At 48.1% G+C, this 26547-nt stretch overlaps 1 protein-coding gene across 3 annotated transcripts in view; it reads right to left on the minus strand.

Moving 5' to 3' along the window:
* Positions 1 to 26547, minus strand: part of SPTBN1 (spectrin beta, non-erythrocytic 1) — a 569130-nt gene that overhangs the window by 199677 nt on the left and 342906 nt on the right. For all 3 annotated transcript variants that reach the window (XM_033938993.1, XM_033938994.1, XM_033938992.1), the window contains 3 exons: positions 19834 to 19987; positions 16528 to 17398; positions 16262 to 16399 (listed from right to left, as the gene is read on the minus strand). In XM_033938993.1, the coding sequence (XP_033794884.1) occupies positions 16262 to 16399; positions 16528 to 17398; positions 19834 to 19987 (1163 nt within the window). The remainder of the gene's footprint in view (positions 1 to 16261; positions 16400 to 16527; positions 17399 to 19833; positions 19988 to 26547) is intronic.

The following is a 26547-nucleotide window of genomic DNA, read 5'->3' on the forward strand; positions in this document are numbered from 1 at the left end:
GCCAAGAAAACATTAAAGTTAAAACATAACTCTTGGACTAAGGGCTAGATGCAATAAAGTGTCCCATCGTCTTATAATCATTGCTAAACCGGCTTGACTGCTTTAGCGACCGAACGTATTTGCCAACCCAAAACTGATCACCGTGCAGTTTTCCATGCGGTCCTACATTCTCAAATTCTGGCATGCAAATGAGATCATTAATATTAAAACCAGGCATCCAATCAATGCCCTAAACTTGCAAGCAAGAATCAGGTTGGTAGGACCGACCCAGAAAAGCAGACAGGTCTAGCTGTCGGTAACTGTGTTACAGATAGGTCTGCCTGTGTTTTTCATGGGGCAGCCTTGTGACACTTCATGAACTCTCAACTATTTTCAGAATCTTCAGACTGCCAGTGGCAGGCGACTCTAGCAGTGGTAGGAAAGGATTGGGCTCTTATGTTCCCAAAGAAGCCACTACACCACTGGAGATATTAAAAGGTAGAGAATAGGGCAGCAAGGTCAGCATTGGATCACAAAGGGGGGTGGGGTAGGTATGCAGGAAGACACAGAGGGATGGCACAGGAAGGGGGGACAGCGGTATAACAATGGGTGGGCCTGGCCACATGTGCAGCCCCCCCACCCACTTCCACATCAGCATTGGAGAGACAGGTTAGGTCCCACATTCCCTGCACCTCCCTCTCTTCACTCTCTGCTGGCCAGTTTCAATGGGTCAGTCAGCAGCAGCAACTGCTACAGACTGCCTGCCGCTAATCTGGAAGCCTTTCCTCCGCCACTATTTACAACTTCATGTTTCTGATGGGGCAGGACACTGCAGTGAATCTTCTGAGTTAGCAGAAGCAGCCTGTAGCAACTGCTGCTGACTCTGACCCATTGAAGATGGAGAGTGATGTGCAGGAGCCAGCAAGAGAGTTAGCTGTAAGAGTGGTGGTGGATGGATAGGAAAGAAAGATAATGCACCAGGTTGAAAGGACAAGAGAAGAAGGATTTTACGACATGGGGAAGGAGGGAGGGATACTGTAAAGGGGTGGAGAGGGGCAAGGGAAAATGTCACATATGTGGTAGAGGGGGGAGACAGACAGACTGCAAGTAGAGGGGCAAGAGAGGTAGAAATGTTGGAGAATAGGGGTGCATGGGGAGAGATGTTAAAAATTATGGAGGAAGGCAGAGATGTTTGACCCAGGGCACAAAAGAGGGGAGATAGCTGGTAGATAATGGGAGAGAGACAGAGATGTTGGACATGACAGAGAAAGGGAGAGAATGCTGCATAAGGGAAAGGATAAATGTTGGACCAAGGCTGCAAGGGAGGGAGAGAGAGAGATGATTAACATGGGGGTGTATGAGGAGGGAGAGAATGATACAACAGGTGTTAACCTTTAATATAGTGATTGTAAAATGTCAGTTTTGAAATTTACATCTATCATCTTCAGTGTTCTCCCCTTAAATTTTTTCCAGCCGGGTGGCAAGAAAAAGTAACCGGGTGGGGTGGGATGGGGAAATTTGGTGGTGGGGAAAATTAACCCCCTCTTTTACTAAGGTGCGCCAACATTTTTAGCACGTGCAAACTCCCACACTATGCGGGAAAACTAACGCCAGCTCAATGCTGACATTAGCATCTAGCGCGTGTGGTAATTCTGTGCACGCTAAGCAAACGCTAAAACCATTTTCCCAACTTAGTAAAAGGAGCCCTAAATGTATACTATTTTTAATAGTTAATTATTATTATTTTCCAATGTTCAATATGACTTCCTTTTTTGAGGTTTGATACTTGTGCCAGAATATTTTTACTAAATTTAAGAAGCATCCAATGCAAGAAGGGAATAATTAGATATCTGCCCTCTTTCAAATGGTATAGAGATTTAAAAAAGGGAAAGGCGTTAATGAAGTCATTAGGTTCAATCTAGCCATTTATTTCTACATGAATTTAAACAACTAAAAAAAAAGATAAATATAGCTCATCCAGTCATACAAGAATGGCTCTACAGCAGGAGTGCCCACACTTTTTGGGCATGTGAGCTACTTTTAAAATGACCAAGTCAAAATGATTTACCAACAATAAAATTTTAAAAAACACAAAGCACACTGTACGCAGAGAAAATGTTAATTATCATTTATATTCCGCGGGTTTTCAAAGAGGTCAAGGCAGATGACTTTATGCAATGTCACCTCAGGAACAACTATACAAAAATAGACAAATATACTCCCTCCCTTTTTACTAAACCACAATAGCGGTTTATAGCACAGGGAGATGCGCTGAATGCCCTGCACTGCTCTCGATGCTCACAGGCTTCCTGCGCTAAAAAACACTATTACGGTTTAATAAAAGGGGGCCATAGGGCAAAATATAGACAGCAGATATAAATTCTCAAAACGGACACATTTTGATCACTAAATTGAAAATACAATCATTTAACCTACCTTTTTGTCTGGTGATTTCATGAGTCTCTGGTTACACTTTCTTCTTCTGACTATAAATCCAATATTTCTTTCTTTCTGCCACTTCCCATTTCTTTCTGTCTCCCCCTGACTGCCTGTTTCTCTCTCCCCCCTGCCCCCTCTTTATTTCTGCCTTTCTTTCTCTCTCTCCCCCTGCCTGTCTTTCTTTCTCTCTCTCCCCCTGCCCCCCCCAAGCCATCGCGTCGATTTCTCCACTTCCCCGATTCTTTCCCTACCCCCTAAGCCACCACGCCAATTTCTCCCTGCTGCTTCCCTGAGCTAGGCCAGGCAAGTACAAGCGCCGGACTCATAAGACTTCACCTCTGACATTAATTCTAACGTCGGAGAGGAAGTTCCAGGCCAACCAGGCAGCGATTGGCTGGCCCAGAACTTCCTCTCAGACTCAGAAATGACGTCAGAGGTGAAGTCTTATGAGTTTGGCACTTGTACATGCCTGGCCTGGCTCAGGGAGGCAGGAAGAAAAAGATTGCAAAGGCAACACAATCGACTCACATTGCCTTTGCGATCTACTGGTCGATCGCAATCGACCATTTGGGCACCCCTGCTGTTATGGCATCCTGTCCTGACCTGAGGACAGGGGTTTAGTTCCAAAAAACTGCCTTATTTCAATTTCCTATTTATAAACTTTAATTAATACAGTTACAATACTACTTGATTCTACGTAAAACAACAAAGAAATTTTTTTTCTACCTTTTGTCGTTTCTGCTTTAATCATCTTCTCTTCGCTCCCTTCCATGCAACATCTGTCCTCTCTCTTTGCCCCTTCCACCCAGCCTCTGCCCCCTCTCTCTCTACCCCTTCCATCTACTGTCCACCCTCTCTCTGCCCCTTGCATTCACTGTCCACCCTCTCTGCCCTTTCCATCCAGTGTCCGCCCTTTCTCTGTTCCATATGGCATCTTCCCTCTTTCTATGTCCCTTCAATAAACTGTATATCCTGTGCCCTTTCTCTCCTTTGTACATGATTCATTTCAGCTTCATCCCCCTCCCCTATGCTCTGGCATCTCTCTCTTCTCCTTTCTTTCCTTCCTTCCCACTCCACCCCATGGTCTGGCATCTCTATCTCCTTCCCTTCTTCCCCCATGCCCTGGTATCTCCCTCCTCCCCCTCCCCCCAAATGCGCTGACATCTCTCCCCCCTCTATGATCTGGATGCACATCTTCTTGCAAATCATATTGAGGGATACGGGAAATCCGGGTCTCCAAAATGGAGTACCTAAATGGGCCACCGCGTGCGCGGATCGCCGGACAAGATGGACCTCGGTCTGATCCGGTGAAGGCATATCTTATGTTCTTATGTTTGGTAGCTCCTTTCCTTTCCCTCCCTCCCATAGTCTTGGTGTCTCTTGCCTCTCCTCTCCTCTCCCTTCCCTGGTCTTCCTTATCCCCTCTCTCTCCCCAATCAGGTGCTGCTGCAGCAGCACTTCTCATCCCCCTCCCCCCTCCCCAATTGGGTGCTGCTACAACTTTTCTCTCCCTCCCATTGGGTGCACCAGCTTTTCTCTTCCCCCTCCCTCCCAAAAAATTGGGTGCAGCAGCAAAATATTTCTCTTCCCCCTCCCCTCCCCTATTCGGTGCAGCAGCAGCATTTCTCTTCCCATCCCTCCCAGCTCACAAACCCGTCGGTAGAGTCGCTAGGGAAGTTGTAAGCTTCCCTCCATTGCTGACCTATCTTTCATAGATCAGCGACATAGGGAAGCTTACAACTTGCTGCTTTTACTTGCTTCGGGCCTTCCTTGTTGCCGGGTCCTGCCTACTTTCTGTTTCCGCGAAGGCAGGACATGGCAATGAGGAAGGCCCGAAGCAAGTAAAAGCAGCAAGCTGTAAGCTTCCCTCTGGGGCTGTGTGTGCTTGCCGGCTTCCCTTCTCTTCCCTCCGAAACCGAAAGTTGCGTCCCGTGGGGGGGGGGGGGGGGGCGAGGGAAGAGAAGGGAAGCCGGCACGCACACAGAGCCCCGGAGGGAAGCTTACAACTTGCTGCTTTTACTTGGTTCGGGCTTTCTTCGCTGCCGGGTCCTGCCTTTGCGGAAACAAAGTAGGCAGGACCTGGCAACGAGGAAGGGCCGAAGCAAGTAAAAGCATGCTGGCAAAAAAAAAGGCAGGCGTAAAACAAAATTTTCGGCAGAGAGTCAGCCCGGGAAGGAGCATCGGCAGCAGCAGAAGGAGTCGCCTTGCGGTCATCTAAATTAGCTGGGCAGTGCGCCCGGCTAAAAGGCCCTGGGGAGAACACTGATCTTTATATTTTGCACAGTACAGGGGGCTATTTAATTGATCTTTCCTATTGACAATAGAGTTCCTTTCTGGTTTGTTTTAAATTTGTAAACCGTTCTGCTGTTATTGCGAAGGGTGGTCTATATGTACTAAGAAACAATCCATCACTTTTTCTCTTTCTCTGGTGTTGCATTGTGGCTGTTTGGGGATTCAATTTAATATTTTTCTACTTGTTTCTATTTTTAATTTGTGGTTAGTTATTCTATACTGTTTGAGGGTCTGTGTATGTTCTCTGCATATGAAAGAGACATGCTTTTCTGTTAGCATTAACTATGCAGGGTGGATCTGTACTGATCAGGCTTCTTTAGTATTCCAATGGGTTTATTGATATTCCAGTACGCATTGTAGTGTTTGGTGCTGTGTTTTCTTAAGTAGGTCCTTGTTATGTGTCTTGTGGATGTTACTGCTATTACGGTATGGTAGAATTGCTTTTCAGGTCCTGGGTGACATTTGTAGTGTTCTGTATTACTTCATAGTATGACTGTTACTTGATTTTGGATTTAGATCACACCTTTCTCAATAATAGCTTAAGGCAAGTTTCATTCAGGTACAGTAGGTATTTTCATCATCCTGAAGGGCTTAAGTTTAGTACCCAATTCAATGGATGGTTAAGTGACTTGTCCAAAATTTCAAGGAGCAGCAGCAAAATTATTCGGTATAGCTAATACAGATAACACATTATCTATATTAGCTGTATCTAATCTTTGGTAACTCAACCCCTTAATAAAGGCTAGCAGAGCTGAAAGCCTGGTGACCATTTGGCAACCTACCAAAAACATAGGTTTATGATTGCTACTGCTACTGAATACCACTATTTATATGGCAAACAGGAAGATATTGGACTGGCAAGCTAAGTATTAAAGTAGCTCCATATATTTTAAAACTACTGCAAATATTATTCTGTTCAATATGTTGCATTTTTGAACATTATTTTGATTTTTGTTTAATATATAATTCGCAGGAGTGAATACAGTATGTATAATACCATCAGTTACAGAAGTAGTCACCATTTTTATTTTTATTTATATTACAGCATGGCATTATTTACAATAGTTAAGGCTAGGTCATTCTGAATAATGACGTTTTCTGGTGAGTAGGTAGTTTTCTATATTACAAATTTTTATTAACGATAAAGGAACAATCTGGGAATTTTCAATCGATGAATATTCAGATAAGAAGAGCTTATGTTCTTACCTTGATAATATCTTTTCCAGTAGATAGGTGAGACATTCTAAACATGTGGGTTGTATCCCAATGGACAGGTGCCATATGTAGAAGGAATCCACTTCAGATTTTTTTCTGTGACTTTCCTGTACTTCAAAGGAGCTCAGGAAAGACCCCTGCATACACATGAACCTATATACAGAATTACTTTGAAATCCTGAAGGGCTGAATGGAATCCAAGAGCAATTTGGAGAAGCATAAACAAAATGAGAGAGTAGGCAGGCACAGGAAGGACAGGATGAGAGTCTAGAATGTCTCACCCATCTACTGGAAAATATTACCAAGATAAGAATATAATCTCTTTTTCCAGTGCAATAGGTGAGACAATCTAGACATGTGGGATGTACAAAAGCAGTCCCAAAGAGCTAGGTGGACTGACTGTGCCGGCCCTCAAGACCGATGACCCAAAGACAGAGTCCTGTCTTGCTATCATATTCACTCTGTAAAATTTAGCAAAACGTGTGCAAAGTGGACTATGTCGCTGCCCTGCAAATTTCCTTCAGAAAAACTGCTCTAACTTTGCCCCCTGAAGCAGCTACACTTCTGGTAGAACGTGCCTTTACAGAGACGGGAAAATGTTTCCCGGAAAGAATGTAAGCTGACTGAAGAAGCCTGGTTTGGTGCACTGTACGCAGAAGCGTTATCAGGGCACGACAGAGACCTCCCTAGTTCTGATCAGAGGGTCTTATATACATGCAAACACATTTAAAGCTTTGAGAAGGCAGGTTAATTAACAAAAGACCAGGAAATCGATGTGCAGCATAGGAAAATGGGAATTTTATATTTATGTGAATTGTTCGGTGAAGCAAGACCATAAGGGAAATCAGGACACACTTCCAGAGGAATTAAACTGTCTCCATGTTTCTTTCTCTCTCTCTCTGTCTTTATTCGTTTCCCGCTTTGAGCCTCGTGGTTCTAATTGATAACAGATGTGCTTGAGCTGTTTAGGAGCATATTAGGATTACGTATCCCAAAATGGGTCATGTATTAAGTATGAATGCAATATATCGTGTTGGATGTGTGAATGGGGCCCCGAATGAATGATGGATGCTATGAATGAGATGTGAGAAAATGATCTGTACTTATATTTAAATGTTGTATAGAAACTTTAAGAAGAAATCCTTAGGCAACATCTGGAAATGGTTAGGTTAAAGCCAGGAACACTGTTACCATGGAAACCCTCTGACCTCTAGTATAGGAAGGGATCTAGGTCTTCTGTGTGTGTGTGTCAGTGAAACTTGAAACTGTCAGTTTTTGCAAAGCTCAGAGCAGGAGGGGAATAGCCCCTCCTTCTTCTCATTGTGCTGACAGGAACATGAACTTTTCAGCAGGTTTAGATTTAAAGTTTTCTTTGGCTATGTTATAATAATGGGTTTATGCATATTCAGAAATTAATGTAAACAAAAATATGACTTTAAAAACTATGTCTTTGAGTTTAAAAAACTTGTAAAGTAATTTCCTTTGTCCAAAGTTAAGGACAGCCTCTGTTAGTGGATTGGCTAACAAGTAATGATGTCATACAGGACAAAAGGTACATATTGGAGAGCAACAAATTATCAGATTGAGATTCTTTGTCAGAATGCCAGCGTTTGGCGTCTGTAAAGATCTCCCAGATGACGCAACTACTATTTTGATAATTCATTATGGCAATTAATAAATGAAATAAATATTTTAATAAAATTTGCATCATCGTGCCATTTTTCATGTATTTTCTACCCACCTATGAGCAAACCTAGCTGATCATGATGAAATGGCCTTTTGGAGCCATCTGGAAATAGTGGCCTTGGAAGCGGGGCACCCTGCTCAGAAGAATGAATCAGCACAAATAGATGGTCCAAGAGATGAAACTCGTTAGTAACCTCCAGATAACGCAGAAGAGCCCCTGTGTACGTCCAATTTTCTGCGATCCTGCATCTTTGAGCCAGAAAGGCTGAAAAACAGGTAAATGCAAACATGGAAATCCAAAACAACATTGGGCAGAAAAGAGGGGACCATGTGCAAGGAAATCCCAGTATCTGAGATTCGCAGGAAAGGCTCTCAACAAGAACGAGTCTGGAGTTCCAAGACATATTTTGTGGAAGTAACGATGACCAAAAAAGCAGTCTTGAGCATCAAGTCCAAGAGGGAAGCATCTCTCAGAGGCTCAAAAGGAGCCTTGGTAAGGTCAGACAGAACCAAGTTCAGGTCCCAAGAAAGGAATGGAGGCTTAATAGGAAGTCTAATATGAAGCCTTAGGCAGAGAAAGTAGTCTACTCCTTAGAGCCACCAGAATGACTCAGCCCTGATGGGTTGTGATCCACTGAACGACTCAGCTGATCGTGGGCCAGGGATGAAAAACATACAAAAGGACTCGCTGTGGCCATGGCTGAACTAGAGTATCGAGACCCTCTAATTCCTGGCTCTGCTCTTCAACTGAAAAAGCGGTCTGCCTTCCTGTTTTGTGCTATGGCCATTAGGTCGAAGAGAGGTTAACTCCAGCGCCGTACGATGACTTGGAATACCACCGAGGACAGCACCCACTCGCCTGGATCCAGAGTCTATCTACTGAGAAAGTCTGCTTGAACACTGTCGACTCCTGCCACATGCGCTGCTGAGAGCACCTGGAGGTGATGCTCTGTCAAGTGAAAGAGTAGGCGGGTTTCCAGAGCCAGAGATGCACTCTTTGTACCTCCTTGAAGATTGACATAGGCCACTGCTGTCGTGTTGTTGGAGAAGACCATGACTGCTTGGCCCTACAGAGTTTCTGCACTCGCATCAGAGCCAAACGAATGGACGTCAGCTCCAACTGGTTGATCGACCATTTCTTTTTAGAAGGGATCCAACACCCCTGAATGGGACGATGATTGCCACTAAGGCTGGCATCCGTCATTACAATGACCCAGGAAGCAATCCGCAGCGGCATGCCTATGGAAAGAGACTGTGAATGGAGCCACCAATTCATGCTGGCTCTGACCTCCAGAGTCCAAGAAAGAAGGTCTGTAATGCATCCTTGTGCGGAGCCCAGCAGGAGAGCAACGCATGCTGGAGAGGATGCATGTGCACTCTTGCCCATGGCACTACAATCCAGTGTGGATGCCATGGACCCCAGGACCTGAAGATAGTCCCACACTGATGGAGCTACCTTGTCCAGAAGAGAAGAAATCTGAGCACACAGCTTCTGTCTGCATGCCTCTGGAAGATAGATGCAGCCCACTGCCATGTCGAACAGAACACCCAGGTACTCCAGAGATTGTTTGGGAACAAACTGCTCCTTCTGTAATTCACAATCCACCTAAGGTCCTCCAGTATCCGGATCACCTGATCAACAGTGTGCTGACTCTCAGCAAATGAAGAGGCTCTAATTAGCCAGTTGTCCAATTACGGGTGCACCTGCAAACCCATTTGCCTCAACTGAGCTGCCACAACCCCATCACCTTGGAGCTGAATGGAAGAGCTGAGAATTGGTAATGATTTTTTAAGACATGAAAGTGTAGAAATTTGCGGTGAGCTGGAAAAATCGGGATGTGCAAATAAACCTTTGAGATCCAGATGCTTGTAGCGCTCTGGGCTGCAGTATAGCACAGTTACTTACCGTAACAGGTGTTATCCAGGGACAGCAGGCAGATATTCTTTACGCATGGGTGACGTCACCGACGGAGCCCACGGTACGGACCTTTTTACTAGAAAGTTCTAGTTGGCCGCACCGCGCGTGCGCGAGTGCCTTCCCGCCCGACGGAGGAGAGCGTGGTCCCCAGTTAGTATAAGCCAGCTAAGAAGCCAACCCGGGGAGGAGGGTGGGACGTAAGAATATCTGCCTGCTGTCCCTGGATAACACCTGTTACGGTAAGTAACTGTGCTTTATCCCAGGACAAGCAGGCAGCATATTCTTTACGCATGGGTGACCTCCAAGCTAACAAAGAGGGAGGAGGGATGGTTGGCCATTAGGAAAATAAATTCTGAAGTACAGATTGGCCGAAGTGCCCATCCCGTCTGGAGAAAGCATCCAGACAGTAGTGAGTAGTGAATGTGTGAACTGAGGACCAGGTGGCCGCCTTGCAGATTTCCTCAATGGGTGTGGAACGGAGGAAAGCAACAGAAGCGGCCATAGCTCTTACCCTGTGGGCCGTGACAGCACCGTCTAGTGACAGACCGGCCCGAGCGTAACAGAACGCGATGCAAGCTGCAAGCCAGTTGGATAGCGTCCGTTTAGAGACCGGTCGACCCAAACGATTCGGGTCGAAGGTCAGGAAGAGCTGAGGGGACAAGCGGTGAGCCCTTGTACGATCAAGATAGTAAGCCAGGACACGCTTGCAGTCAAGACTGTGCAATGCCTGTTCTCCGGGATGTGAATGAGGTTTCGGGAAGAAAACAGGCAACACAATGGACTGGTTGAGGTGAAAAGCTGAGACCACCTTTGGAAGGAATTTTGGATGGGTGCGCAGAACCACCTTGTCATGGTGAAAAATAGTGAACGGTGGATCGGCAACTAGTGCATGAAGCTCACTAACCCTCCTGGCAGAGGTGATGGCAATGAGGAAAAGAACCTTCCATGTCAGAAATTTGAGCGAAGTTGTGGCAAGTGGCTCAAAGGGAGGTTTCATGAGGGCAGATAAAACCACATTCAGGTCCCAGACGACCGGAGGAGGCTTCAGAGGTGGTTTGATGTTGAAGAGGCCCCTCATGAATCGGGAAACCAGAGGGTGAGCCGTGAGAGGTTTTCCAAAGACCGGCTCATGAAACGCCGTGATGGCACTGAGATGGACTCTGATAGAGGTAGACTTGAGGCCTGCGTTGGACAGGGAGAGCAAGTAGTCCAGAACAGTTTCCACCGCTAAAGAGGTGGGATTGTGATGATGACGGAGGCACCAAGAGGAGAACCTGGTCCACTTCTGATGGTAACATTGGAGGGTGGCCGGTTTCCTGGAGGCGTCCAAAATGAGACGGACAGGCTGGGACAGATTTCCTGAAGAGGTCAGCCCGAGAGAAACCAAGCTGTCAGGTGGAGCGAAGACAGATTGGGATGTAGTAGAGACTGATGTTGCTGTGTAAGTAGAGTAGGAAACACAGGTAGAGGAATGGGATCCCTGGAGCTGAGTTGAAGCAGGAGGGAGAACCAGTGTTGACGAGGCCACCGGGGAGCTATGAAGATCATGGTGGCTCCGTTCCTGCGGAGTTTGGATAAAGTCCGCAACATCAGAGGTAGAGGAGGAAAGGCATAGAGGAACCGATCCGTCCAGTCGAGAAGGAATGCATCCGGGGCCAGACGATGAGGAGAGAAGAGTCTGGAGCAGTACTGGGGCAGCTGATGGTTGTGAGGAGCTGCGAATAGGTCCACCTGCGGAGTGCCCCAGCGAGCAAAGATGGAGTGGAGCGTGGGAGGATCCAAAGTCCACTCGTGAGGTTGAAGGATGCGGCTGAGATTGTCGGCCAGGGAGTTCCGTTCGCCCTGGATGTAGACAGCCTTGAGGAAGAGACTGCGGGCCGTGGCCCAGGTCCAAATGCGAAGAGCCTCCTGACAAAGGAGGCGAGATCCGGTGCCGCCCTGTTTGTTGATGTAGTACATGGCAACTTGGTTGTCCGTGCACAGGAGCAGAACCTGAGGGCAAAGAAGGTGCTGGAAGGCCTTGAGAGCATAGAACATGGCTCGTAGTTCCAGGAAATTGATGTGATGAAGACGCTCCTGCGGGGTCCAAAGACCTTGGGTGCGTAGGTCTCCCAGGTGAGCTCCCCATGCATAAGGGGAGGCATCCGTGGTGATGGTCATGGAATGCGGGGGCAGATGAAAAAGAAGGCCCCTGGAAAGATTTGAGGAGTTCAACCACCATTGTAGAGATTGCTGAAGAGACGATGTCACAGAGATGGGATGAGAAAGAAGATTCGAGGTCTGCGACCATTGGTTGGCCAGAGTCCATTGAGGTGTCCTGAGGTGGAGTCGTGCCAGGGGAAGCACATGCACCGTCGAGGCCATGTGGCCCAGGAGGACCATCATCTGTCTGGCAGAGATGGAGTGATGAAGGAGCACCTGACGACACAGGCGGAGCAGGTTCCGCTGACGGTCGGAGGGGAGAAACGCCCTCATTAGTGTGGTGTCGAGAACTGCTCCAATGAACTGAAGGCGCTGTGTGGGAAGCAGATGCGACTTGGGGTAGTTGATCTCGAACCCCAGGAGGTGGAGGAGAGAGATGGTATGATGAGTGGCTTGTAGCACAAGTGGAGACGTAGGTGCTTTCACCAACCAATCGTCCAAGTAGGGAAACACCTGGAGGTTGTGAGACCTGAGGAAGGCCGCCGCCACAATGAGGCATTTGGTGAACACCCTGGGTGATGAAGCGAGGCCAAATGGTAGCACTTTGTACTGATAATGGCGATGGTGCACCTGGAATCTTAGGTAGCGACGTGAGGCTGGATTGATTGGTATGTGAGTGTAGGCCTCTTTGAGGTCCAGGGAACATAGCCAGTCGTTCTGAGAGAGATGAGGGTAAAGCGTGGCAAGGGAGAGCATTCTGAACTTCTCCTTGACAAGACATTTGTTGAGGTCCCTGAGATCGAGAATGGGACGTAGGTCTCCTGTCTTTTTTGGGACTAGAAAGTAACGGGAGTAGAATCCCCGGCCCCTTTGTTCCAGAGGTACTTCTTCGATGGCATTGAGGAGAAGGAGGGATTGGACCTCCCTCAGGAGGAGGGGGGTTTGAGTTGAAAGAGAAGCAGACTCTACGGGAGGATTGTCTGGTGGAAGAGTCTGGAAGTTGAGAGAGTAGCCGTGGCGGATGATGTTGAGGACCCACTGGTCTGATGTGATGACCTCCCAACGGCTGAGAAAAATGTGGAGCCTGCCTCCGATTGGTTGAGGGAGAGGCAATGAGGGTGGAAGACTGGCTAAGCCCTGGAGAGAGGAGTCAAAAGGGCTGAGAAGGTTTGGCAGGAGGAAGAGGCTTGGCAGGCTGATTAGACTGTGCACGAGCCTGGTTGTGTTGGTGTTGGCGAGCCCGCCTAGGTTGCTGTGAAGGTGGGTTAAGCGGCCTAGCGGAGAATCTGCGCTGGTATGAAGACTGTGGTTTGTAAGGCCGAGCAGGAGGGGCCTTCTTCTTTGGTTTAATGAGAGTATCCCATCTGGTCTCATGGGCGGAGAGTTTTTGTGTGGTGGTATCCAGAGACTCTCCGAACAATTCGTCTCCCATACATGGGGCGTTGGCTAGTCGGTCCTGATGGTTGACATCCAGATCAGAGACCCTGAGCCAGGCCAGTCGGCGCATGGCCACAGCGATGGCAGATGCACGAGAGGTGAGCTCAAAGGAATCATAGATGGAGCGCACCATAAATTTTCTAAGTTGAAGCAGGCTGGAGATGTGCTGCTGGAATAGTGGAACCTTGTGCTCCGGCATGTACTTTTGCATGGCGGAGAGTTGCATTACCAGATGTTTCAGGTAGAATGAAAAGTGGAAAGAGTAATTGTTTGCTCTGTTGGCAAGCATGGCATTCTGGTAGAGCCGCTTGCCAAACTTGTCCATAGTTTTGCCCTCTCTGCCAGGAGGGGTAGAGGCATATACACTGGAGCCTTGAGTCTTTTTTAAAGTGGACTCAACCAGGAGAGATTCATGGGGTAGCTGGGGTTTATCAAATCCCGGGATTGGAATAACCCTGTAAAGGCTATCCAGTTTACGGGGTGCCCCAGGGACAGTTAATGGATTTTCCCAATTTTTATAAAAAGTTTCCCGTAGGATGTCATGCACGGGTAACTTCAGGAACTCCTTAGGAGGTTGGTCGAAATCTAATGCCTCCAGGAAAGCTTGTGACTTCTTGGAGTCAGATTCCAGAGGCAAAGATAAGGCCCCCGATAATTCCCTGAGGAATTTTGAAAAAGAAGATTGCTCAGGTTTAGATGTGGTATCGGGGGCCGAGGGCTCTTCGTCCGACGACGATGCATCCTCCTCGGTACCGAGGGGAGATTCTTCCCAGAGGTCCGGGTCTCTGACATCGGTGTGTGCGTGCCGAGAGACTGGAGTGGAAGGCTCGGTATGATGAGCTTTAGACCGAGACTTGCCTGAGCGTACCGAGACGGTACCGGGGGGATGAAGACCTGTGTCTGTCTCGGTCCCGGGAAGAACGGTGCCGGTCAGGTTCGCGGGAAGACCGGTGTTCCGCTCGGTCCCGAGGAGGATCGGATGTCGTCAGAGCGACGGCCTCGGCATGGGCATGGATATGCGGTGCCGAGAGAATGGGCATGGAGGGGTCCATAGGTACCGATGGCGTGGATACCGGTTGGACGGTGTGGGGCTCGGGCCGGTCTGGTACCGAAAGCAGCGGTGCCAGGATAGAGGGCAAGAGCTGTTTAAGTTGCTGTTGGAGTTGTTCCTGCAACTTATCCTGGAGGATGGCCGCAATGCGGTCATCCAGGGGTGGCACCGGAACCACTTTTTTCTGCTTTGGTTCCATGGGTGCCGCTCTACGCTCCGGCGATGAGGAGGCCGATGACGAGGCACTCACCGATATCGGAGCGGAGCGCTTTTTAGTTCGGCGTGGAGCCGAAAGAGCCGGTGTCGCCACCGAGGTGGGAGGGCGCTCAAGGGTGGAAGGCTTCTTAGCCGGCTTACCTGGCGCCGGTGGCGCCGATGTAATGTCAGGCGGTGTCGAGGTGGTCGGTGCCGACTTCGATGGTGCCGCAGTTGAAGAAGTCGAGTCCATAGTCGGGCCGGTGCCGAAAAGCAGACTTTGCTGGATTTGGCGATTCTTCAACGTGCGTTTTTTAAGAGTGGCACAGCGGGTGCACGAGTCCGCCCGATGCTCCGGTCCCAAGCACTGTAAACACCAATTGTGTGGGTCAGTGAGGGAGATCGGGCGTGCACACCGCTGGCACTTCTTAAAACCGGGCTGCGGGGGCATGAATGGAAACACGGCCTCCGCAAAATCAAACCCCGAGGCCTGGATCGTGACAACAGGCCCCGCCGGGGCAAGGACAAAAAACGAAACAAAAAGAAATAATTTTTTTTTTTTTTTTTTTGAAATGAAAGAAAAAAGAACCCAAAGGTAAATAAAACGAAAAAAGAACGCGAGCGGGAAGGCAAAAAGAGGATTTCAATCGGAGTTGAAAAACGCACGTCTTCTTCGCTCCGCGGAAACGAAGAAACTGGGGACCACGCTCTCCTCCGTCGGGCGGGAAGGCACTCGCGCACGCGCGGTGCGGCCAACTAGAACTTTCTAGTAAAAAGGTCCGTACCGTGGGCTCCGTCGGTGACGTCACCCATGCGTAAAGAATATGCTGCCTGCTTGTCCTGGGATAAAAACCTCTATCATGGCTTAGTAAAATGGGGGGGGGGGGGGGGGGGGGCTAAGAGATTTAAAACAAAAAAAGACATATTTTATGTTCTAAAACTGTAGATCTGCCTTAATTCTTACATTTAAATGTCTAGGTAGCTAGTTCAATCTTTAATTATAAGCTCATTGGACTATTGCAACATAATCTACCTAGGATCCCACAAAAAACCCATTAGGAGACTAAGAGCTATCCAAAACACGGCAGCAAGACTGATCTTCGGCCTGAAAAAAATCCAACCACATCTCCCCATACTTCAAAAAACTGCACTGGCTACCACTTGAAGCCAGAATCATCTTCAAATTCAGCTGCCTTTGTTACAGAACGCTATTCGGCACCTCGCCCACCTACCTCATGAAACACTTCGTCTGCCCCTCCCACAAAACACTTCCGTTTGCATTCCCTACTCCCAAGGAATGTCGTTACAAAAAATTTCTTGATAGGACACTATCCTTTTAGGCAGGCAGCTGGAACAACACCCTAAGCACACTCCTCCTGAACTTTCCCATCATACCAATCCTTCAGAAAATCTCTGAAAACCCACTTATTTGGCAAGTTTATCTGATCCCACAAAACCCATCCAGCCTGCCTACAATCCCAACACACACCTCCTCCTACCTGTGCAACCTTCCCTCTTCCCTTTCCCCCCTCTAAACCAATGCTGTAATCTCCGTTCTCTTCACTTGTATTGATACCTGCGGTATCCACACTATATTTCTACTTTACTGTATACCGTCTTGAACTGAAAAGGTATGACGAAATATAAATAAAGCTATTATTATTATTAAATATACTGATGAAAATACCTGCAATTTGAACCACATTTTGAAATATAAATGAAATGGAAATAAAAATATAATTTAATTACTTAAGTCAAACAGAAGCTGAGTCTTTCAGTTTTACCGAGGCTCTTCTACACATGGAAGGATCTCAACATACTTTGAAGAATTATAGTAGTTATTTATACAGAAGCACTGAATGATTTTCCGCATCTCTCTTAATATTCACACTATTCAAGATATGTACCTTGTGTTAAGCTTGTCTTGCTGTGCTTTGATTTCCTTCTCACTTGGATGCCCACTATGAATTAGCTGTCGAGCAATCTGGTTCACCACTGCCACACGAGAGGCTTGATTGTTCATCTCTGGTTCCAAACTTTCAAATCTGACATAAAAATTCCAACAGAATATTAAAAAGGTTCAATTGCTACAAAATTAGGTTTTAAATATGTCAGCTAGCAGCCACATATATTTAATAATTCTTCAATAACTAGTGATAGAAATTGCTCTCACCTGTGCTGTACAACTTCTAAGTCTTCAAGTTTCTCTGGAATCTGCATATTGTTCAACCATGATTCCTTCTCATCAATCCACAATTCACAAGCATCTGCTTCACTGAACATCTTGTAAAGAGCAAGAGCATCTTGCAGAGCCTGTTTACGAAGCCGTGCAAGTTCAGCAACCTCTTTATATCTTTCCTCTATTCCAGACAATCTGCCCTGCACATCTGGGGATTCAGCATGTTCATCTGGAAGAGACCTGGCCTGTTCATGAAGGGAATCAATAATTTGCCTGTAGCTTGCAATTTCTTCTGCCACATCTTTATGTTTCTTGACCAAGGCCTGAGTGGAATATTCATCATGGCCAACATCACTGCTGGACACAATTCTGAGGATGTCCAACATCCAGGCATCAATATCATCAGCATCAGCTTGAAACTGGTGGACACTGGAGGCATCTTCTAAGCGTGTCTTCCTAATAGCAGATAATTGTGCAAGATTATCCCACTGCTTTTGAATATCCTTAATTCGCTCTCTAATTTTCTCAGACCCAAAGTGCTCCTCGGCAATCATATCTTCACCTTCTCTTATTGTCTGCTGGAAGTGACCACAACGCCCACTCATTTCATCTTCAAAGGCTTTATGCTTACTCAGGAGGCGAATTACACTTGTCAAATCCTTCCCATAGTCATCAGATGACAGGATCTGCTCTTTTTCTCGTATCCAACCTTCTTCTTCAGCCATTTCCCAGAAGAACTTCCACAAACGTCTAGACTCTTCCAAGCGTGCACGACGTTCTGCTGCAAGCTGACACAATTCTTGGTAACAGAACTCCATATGAGCTACACGGTCCCGAATAACTTGTGGATCACATGGTTTGTAACCTGTTAAGAAGTTAGCACATTTTCTTATTTTCAAACCTTAAATATAAAATGTGCACCCTCCCATCTGTAAAAGTATTCAGCAGTAGTAATCTCTTAAACAAATATGCTTCAACTTAAGGTTTAGATTAGATCTTAAACACTGGTATATAATTGCTGGAAAAATTTAAGCATTAGTTCAAGTCTAACATATCCACAATAAATTTTCTATTTCTGCCTGACACAAGTAGGATACTACCTGGTGTTCTAGTTTTAAAGTTGGGACCAACAGTTACCCTTCAATGTTTGGTAGCTGAGTGATAACATCTAATATCTTCTTCATTAGTCCTGCTACAAAGCAAATTCACAAAAATTATTCTAATTAACTTTAAAAGTTGTTTAGTTACAAGTAGGAACTTAAACAGATGGGATTGATATTCAAAGTGATTTAACCAGGCAGAAGAGGCTCCCTTCCTACTTGTGTGGGACTACTAGCTAATATTCAGTGGCACTTAACTGGTTAGTACTACTGAATATCAGCACTAACTGCTAGACACAGCTGGTGATTTTAAAGGCAGCATGGGGAAGCGTCAGCACTTAATATGGTTCATGTCAATATTTAGCACTGTAACTGCCTAAGTTAACCTGACAAGATCAGACCGCATACAACTTAGTTCTCTGTCTAGTTTCACTTAGGTGGCCACACATAACTGGATATTCAGCCCAATGCTAGGATATGGCCCATCACTGGATATTTGGGCATAATGAAAACGGTAGCCAAAAAACTGCTAACTACTAGCAGCTAAATATTTACCCCAAAATTCTCATTTGTTAGCTTTGCACAGGATTCAAAATAAATTCACTTTGTTTTATTGCCCTGCAAAGCATGTAATAGATCACAGAAAAGACCAAGGGCCCATCCACACTGCCCATTTCTTCCTGTTCACACTGCAATGATATAACTCAGCTGGCTTAACTGCAGAGGCTTGAGCAATTGTAGAATTATTACAACTTACTGAGGTCAGAGTTTTAACATTTTGGCTACAGAGCTACATAAGATCTCAAAACTTTTTATCAAGCATCTAGCTTCTACACTCATGTCTTAACCAGGAAGTTTTGTATTAATCCAGACAGTCAAAGGAGAGAGCCTGCTACCTGAACACTTGGCCTGCTGAGTCCTAATGGCTTTGTTGGATGGTACTTACTGGCCACTATTAATCCACTAGCACTGAACCAGCTACATTCTGGGAAGCTGCAACCTGTAGAGATTTTTGTGTCACCCTTTTCTCATTACCTCCTTGTTGTGCACAACTTAAAACTCCACTAACTTCTCTGCCCCAACCCACCATTATGAAATGACCCAGCTGGCTTCTGAGGAGATGTAGCTGGGTTGATTCCAGTATGTTATGCCACACACTGCTATGTTACCAGGTTGTTTATATTTTCTCATCTGCCCTTTGTTTTCTCCTTGCTGGACAGCATCCAGCACAACATTCTTACATAAGAACATAAGAATTGCTGTGCTGGGACAGACCAGTGGTCCATCGTGCCCAGCAGTCCGCTCATGTGGTGGCCCCCAGGGCAAAGCCCAGTGCTCTAAATGAGTCCAGCCTCATCTGCGTATGTTCCAGTTTAGCAGGAACTTGTCCAACTTTGTCTTGAATCCCTGGAGGGTGCTTTCCCCTATTACAGCCTCCGGAAGAGCGTTCCAGTTTTCTATCACTCTCTGGGTGAAGAAGAACTTCCTTACGTTTGTACGGAATCTGTCCCTTTCAGCTTTAGAGAGTGCCCTCTCGTTCTCCCTACCTTGGAGAGGGTGAAAAATCTGTCTTTATCTACTAAGTCTATTCCCTTCAGTATTTTGAACGTTTCGATCATGTCTCCTCTTTTCAAGGGAGAAGAGGCCCAGTTTCTCCAATCTCACACTGTACGGCAACTCCTCCAGCCCCTTAACCATTTTAGTTCTTTTCATCCAATCTCTTGACTTCATAGCATTATATTTATCCAGAGTAAAATGGATGAGAGGTTAGTACTCATCAATTGTCCAGATAGCATCGTCAGATATGTGAATCTATATAACATAAGTTTATTTAATTATATGCTTTTTTCACTAAGGTATTTAAAGAGCTATATAGCAATTTATAGAACTAAAAATCAAATTAACTAGCATATTATCCTCTGCATAAAAGGATAAGGAAATATTTTACTAAAGCATGGAGTATTAAAGATGCAGTCAGGTGGATCAATAGGTTAAGTTCCAAATAGATACTCTGAATAGTCAGATTATTCCTCTAAGGTACTGTATAGTCCCACTGGTTACCTTGTGCTCTGCTTCTATATGCATATGTAAACTAAAACAGCAGCCGTATTAACTCACAATTTGCAAGTCCACAAAAAACTTTTTTTAAAGTCCACAAAAAGTGACTTTTTTTAAAGTAAATATATCAACACAGGTTTACCTTCTCCTTCTGTGGCAAATTTCTGAGCAGAGGCATTGACTGCTCTGACTCTCTCTGCCTGAATGGCAATGTCTGCTTCCACAAGCGCATGCTTTTGTAACAGGTCCTCCACTCCCAGCAGATGTTTGCCATAATCCTGAGACAGGAGCAGCACCTACACAGAACATAAGAAAACAAGCATGTTTTATGACATATTGTAAACCTGCGACACTACTGTACTTCACTTCTGATATTTCACATCTACACAAATTATAACCATGTCAACTATTTCCCTTCTAGGTTAATAAAACAAAGTTGCTTACCTGTAGTAGGTGTTCTTTGTGGACAACAAAATAATGCAGACACACTGGATAATGTTCGCTGTAGGCTGCCGATCCAAAAGTACCCACTCAAGCTCAACAACATTTTGCTAGCTGGCGAAACCGGAAGTTACATCAAAAGGAGGGATTTGGCGGGAAGAAGGTTCAGTGAACTTCAGCGCTGCGTACGACGACATTGCCTCTCCATCCTACAAACGCTTCTAAGAAGCTGGTAGGCCCACCCTGGGAGGCACAAAGGGGCCGACAGGAGAGTTACAGGTTCTTTTTTTTTTTTTGCTGGTAGCTACGATCGCGAGCAGGGGAGGGTGCAAGAGAGGGGGGATGTTGGACCCGTGATAGGGAGGGAGGAGGGCTGCTGACTTGGAGAAGAGGGAAGGATGGCAACTCATGGCATATCTTTTACTGCGGGGGCAATATCATTCACCGCTCCATGGGGTGTTGAAAAGCCTTGTCCCCATACCCACAACAACCAGTCAATTTTTCCTCCCGTTCCTGCGGGTTTCCCATAGCTACCTGCAGGAAACAGTCTCTGTGTCATTCTTTAGAATGCTGTATAAGGCAGATCTGAAACCAGTGCTTGAAGCTCACCAACTCGGCATACTGAAGTGATGCAGATTAAGAAAACCACTTCCCACGTTAGATACTTGAGAGATGAAGATGCCAGTGGCTTAAATGGCGGCTTTATTAAAGCCTGAGGTCCCAAGCTATTGGAGAAGGCTTGATTGGGGGTTTAACGTGTAACAGTCCTTTCATAAATTTGGAAACCAGTGGATATGTAGCCAGAGGTTTTTCATGAAGAGGAATGTGAAAGACTCTTATGGCACTGAGGTGCACTCACACCAAAGTGGTCTTTAGACCAGAGTTTGAGAGATGTAAGAGGTAGTCCAATACTGATGACAGAGGACACGTGTCTGGAAATAAAGAAGGTAAAATTATGGTCTTACCTGTTAATTTTCTTTCCTTTAGAAGCAGCAGATGAATCCAGACTAGTGGGTATAGCTCACATCGACCAGCAGGTGGAGATAGAGAACTGATTAACAGTTGGCCTTAAAGCCTGGTGTTCCTCTTGTTACTTCAGTTATGCATTTTGCCCAAGCAGCCCGAAAGGAGCATGAGCATCCCCAAAACTTCATTCCAGTAGAAAATGTGCCCCTAAATAATACAATTACCAACCATATCCCAACCAAAACCATAAACAAACACCCTACACACATAGAGTGCCCTTGGGGAGGGGCTCTGGATTCATCTGCTGCTTCTAAAGGAAAGAAAATTAACAGGTAAGACCATAATTTTACCTTCCATAGCAAAGCAGCAGATGAATCCAGACTAGTGGGATGTAGCAAAGCAAACTCAAACCGGGTGGGACGCCAATGCCGCCTCCGCCAGTACCGCAGTGCCAAAACTTGCCTCCGCACTGGCTGCTACGTCTAAGCGATAATGCTTCGAAAAGGTATTACCCGACGACCAAGTGGCCGCTCGGCAAATTTCCTCCAAAGACATCCCCCCGGACTCCGCCCAAGACGTAGCCAATGCCCGAGTGGAATGAGCATGAAGGTGCTCCGGTACTTTCTTACCTGTCAACACATAAGCCGAAGCAATCGTCTCCTTGACCCAACGCGCAATGGACGCTTTAGACGCCGCCATCCCCTTGTTCTTACCCACGAACAATACAAAGAGATGGTCCGACCTACGAAAATCATTCGTCACTCCCAAATAATGGAGAAGCATACGCCGCACATCCAGTCGACGCAAAGACAAAAATCGTTTACCCCAATCCTCCTTCCGGAAGGACGGGAGGAATACACTCTGGTTCACATGAAATGAAGAAATCACCTTAGGCAGGAAGGAGGGCACCGGCCGCACTGACACCCCCGTCTCAGAAAAACGTAAGAAGGGTTCTCTGCAAGAAAGCGCCTGAAGCTCCGATACTCGCCTCGCCGAAGCTATTGCCACCAAGAACACTGTTTTCAGCGTGACATCCTTCAAAGTGGCCGCTGACAGGGGTTCAAAAGGTGCCCCCTGCAACCTCCCCAGGACGAGTTTAAGATTCCAGGAAGGACAAATTCGCCTTACCGGCGGGCGGATATGATGAACCCCTTTGAGGAAACGGACCACGTCCGGCTGCGACGCCAGCGACGCGCCAGCCACCCGGCCCCTGTAACAGGCAAGGGCCGCCACCTGAACCCTTAAAGAGTTATAGGCTAATCCTTTCTCTACGCCTTCCTGCAGAAAGGCAAGAATAGCCGCCAGAGATGCATGGAAGGGCGCGATTCCCTGTCGACCGCACCAAGCATCAAAAATCTTCCAGACTCTCGCATAGGAGGTCGAAGTCGAAATCTTCTTAGCTTTAAGAAGCGTGGCAATCACCTGCTCCGAATAGCCCTTCTTCTTTAGCCTTGACCGCTCAAGAGCCAGGCCGTAAGACCAAAGCGGGCCGGATCTTCCATCCAGATTGGGCCCTGAGTTAGTAAGTCCGGAGTTACCTGGAACGTCACCCGATCGCCTACTGAAAGCTGAACGAGATCTGCGTACCACGGTCGACGCGGCCAATCCGGAGCCACCAGGATCACCCTGCCGTGAAAGAGAGCGATGCGTTGTAACACCCGCCCTATCATGGGCCAAGGCGGGAACACATACAGAAGGGAATTTGGAGGCCATGGGAGGGCCAACGCGTCCACCCCCTCCGAGCCCGTCTCCGTGCGCCTGCTGAAGAAGCGAGGCAACTTCGCATTGCGGGACGAAGCCATGAGATCCAACTCTGGCAACCCCCACCGACGGACTAGCAGGTCGAACGCTCGAGCCGACAACTCCCACTCGCCCGGATCTAGAAGATTTCTGCTGAGGAAGTCCGCTTGCACGTTTTCGTGACCTGCAATGTATGCCGCCGACAGAAGCGGAACATGCCCTTCTGCCCACTGAAACAATATCCTTGCCTCTTCGGCCAACTGCGGACTCCGAGTGCCCCCCTGACGATTGACATATGCTACCGCCGTGACACTGTCCGAAAAGATTCTGGTCGGTCTGTCCTGAATCAGGGACTGAAAAGCCCTCAGCGCCAATCTGATCGCTTTTAACTCCAACAAATTGATGGGCCACTGTGCTTCCTCTAAGGACCACACTCCCTGCACCGATGCTTGCAGGCACTGGGCCCCCCAGCCCCTCAGACTGGCATCCGTCGTCACCACCACCCACTCCGGTGTGGCTAACGGCATGCCCCGCCACAGGTGCAACTCGTGTAGCCACCATTGCATGCTGCGAGCCGCCCGAGGACTCCATCGGAGACGCACATTGTAGTCCAGAGAAGCTGGGGACCAGTGAGAGAGAAGCGACTGTTGTAAGGGTCTCATGTGGCCCCGAGCCCAGGGGACCACCTCCAGAGTCGCTACCATGGAGCCCAAAACCTGCACATAATCCCAAACCCGAGGTCTGGGCGACCCGAGAAGTAGGCGAATCTGAGCCTGCAATTTCTCTCCCCGGTCGCGGGGTAGAAATACTCTCCCCAGAGCAGTGTCGAATCTGACCCCCAGATGTACCAAAGACTGCGACGGGGACAGAAAACTCTTGGGAAAATTGACGATCCACCCTAACGACTGAAGGAGAGATATTACCCTCTGAGTAACCGACAAACTCTCCTGTCTGGACGAGGCGCGGATCAGCCAGTCGTCTAAGTAAGGGTGTACCCGAATCCCTTCCTTGCGAAGAGAGGCTGCTACCACGACCATGACTTTGGAAAAGGTGCGGGGAGCCGTCGCCAGGCCAAAGGGCATTGCCCGAAACTGATAGTGCTGGCCAAGAATCGCAAACCTTAGATACCGCTGATGCGGAGGCCAGATCGGGATATGTAGGTACGCCTCCTTGAGATCTAGGGACGTGAGGAACTCTCCCGGTCGAACTGCCGCAATGACCGAGCGTACCGTCTCCATCCGGAAATGGCGAACATTGAGAAATCTGCTGACCACTTTGAGGTCCAGCACCGGTCTGAACGACCCCCCCTTCTTTGGAACAATGAAGTACAGGGAATATATCCCGCGGCCTACCTCTTCCGGGGGTACCGGTACCACCGCCCCCAGATCGAGCAGCCCCTGAAGAGTCATGCGGACCGCCTCTCCCTTGGCCGCCCCATGGCACGGGGACACCAAGAAAGAATCTTCGACGGGAGAGGCGAACTCCAACTTGTACCCTTCCCGAACAATGTCCAACACCCACTGATCTGACGTGATTGTGGCCCACTCCGCCCGGAACGCCGAAAGCCGGCCCCCTAAGGGAAGGGCGGAGGGAGCCAAGCCACCGTCATTGCGGAGTGCGACTTGGTGGTGTACGTGTTGGCTGACCTGAAGAGGGTTTCGTCGTCCGAAAGGAACTCCTCTGCTGAAACCTAGGCCTCGCCGCAGAGAAAGAACCATATGCTGATCTGAAGAATGGTTTACCAGGCCTGGACCGCCTCACATCTCTGAAGCGCGGTCTAGACGAGGAGGACCTCACAGGGGGCCTAGCCCTATCCTCCGGTAGACGCTGTGTTTTGGTATCCCCAAAATCTTTCACCAATCTCTCTAAGTCCTCTCCAAATAATAAACCTCCCTTAAAAGGGAGTCTCACCAGCCTAAGTTTGGATGCAGCATCTGCTGCCCAATGTCGGAGCCATAAGGATCTGCGCGATACCACTGACAGAGCCATCTGTTTCGCAGATGCTCGAACAATGTCATATAAGGAGTCTGCCAAATAGGCCAAGCCTGACTCCAAATCAGCCAGTTCCGAAGGGACAGAACCCCCGGACTCCATTAAATTATCGGTCATCCCTTGTGACCACTGCAAACATGCCCTCGCCGCATACGAGCTGCAAATAGCGGCCTGTAAGGTAACCGCAGCTACTTCAAAGGACATTTTTAGTGAAGATTCAATCTTCCTATCCTGCGCATCCTTTAGTGTCACCCCCCCTTCCACCGGCAAGGTAGTCTTTTTCGTTACCGCTGCCACCAAAGCGTCCACCCTAGGTAACCGAAACTTTTCAAGTTCGGTCGGGTCAACCGGATACAGGAGCCGCATGGCCTTTGCCACTCGTAAACTGGCCTCCGGCGTATCCCATTGCGCCGAGATCAGCTCCTGCATGGCTTCATGCACCGGAAAGGACCTAGGTGGCTTACGCGTACCTGCCATCAGGGGGTTACTCGACACCTTAGCATCCTCCTGAGAGATATTTAAACCCTGCAAAGCCTTGGAAATCAAGGACGCCAGCTCCTCTCTATGAAACAGCCGGAGCGCGGAAGGATCATCAACTTCCCTGCCCGGGGGATCCTCTGCCTCCCAATCTAAGACCTCCCCTTCCTCTAATGATTCAGGAAGGGAGAAAGGTGATAAGGGAAGATTACCCTCCGCGTCCACGGTCGCGAGTCTGCGTTTCTTCGCCCCCTGCGACCGCCCAGGCGACAGCACAGGCCCCGTAGTCGGGCCGGCATTCGCACCGGATAAGCCCGTGGAGGTAGAAGGCCCAGGGAGGGACGGCCAGGTCGCCGGTACCGACTGGGCCGGCTGCGAGCCCTGTAGCAGAAAAGCTCGGTGCAATAGCATAATAAACTCCGGGGAGAAGGAACTCACCCCCATTAAAGAAGAACCGGCCTGATCAATGCTAGGGCGCGCAGCCGCGCCGTCCCCTAGCGACCCTGGCTCCCCGACCGCCGCTGACATCCCCTCAGCCGCGGCAGAGCCTTGCAGTCCCCCCGAGTCGCCCTCGAGGCCCGGGGAAGTAGACCGTGCCCCGCTGACACGGGAGATGTCTAACTCACACGCTTGCAGGAAGGCATCTTCTGCCGGTGTATCCCCACACCCTGCAGAGCAGAAGCCCGACAGTGCTCGGCGCTTCCCACAGCGCGAGCACCGCTGAGTAGCCTCTGCTGCCATCGCTAAAAACGGCGATACAAAAAACTTTTTTTTTTTTTTTTTTTTCCACAAACGCGGTAACACGCCGCCGCGCCGACTCCGCCCACCCCCCGCTACCGCCGGAACGGCCCGAACGACCAACGAACGCAAGAGGAGGCAGACAGCAAACCAAGTTACTCACCAACCGGTCCCCCGCTCTAACTGCAGTCGGGTAACAGCTGGTAATCGCACTGAAAGCCACACGAACACAGCACGGCTCAGCACAAGCAGGAAGTCGTTGTTTTTTTTTTTTTTTGTTGTTTTTTTTTTTTTTACTGGAATGAAGAAACCTAAGCACAAACCTCCTGCAGTGGCCCAAGAACCCGCTCAAACAAACGGAGGGGAGGGTGGAGAAGGGACCTGGGAGGGCCCAGGTGTAGCTCCCAAAGCCGGCACCGATCAGCCAGGCACCCCTGTCCTACTGAAGAGACAGAGTCTCAACAGAGGAAGCCACAGGAACACCACCTAAACCGGCCCCAGC

Source organism: Geotrypetes seraphini, chromosome 3 (assembly GCF_902459505.1).
Source record: "Geotrypetes seraphini chromosome 3, aGeoSer1.1, whole genome shotgun sequence".
Classification (NCBI taxonomy): Eukaryota; Metazoa; Chordata; class Amphibia; order Gymnophiona; family Dermophiidae; genus Geotrypetes; species Geotrypetes seraphini.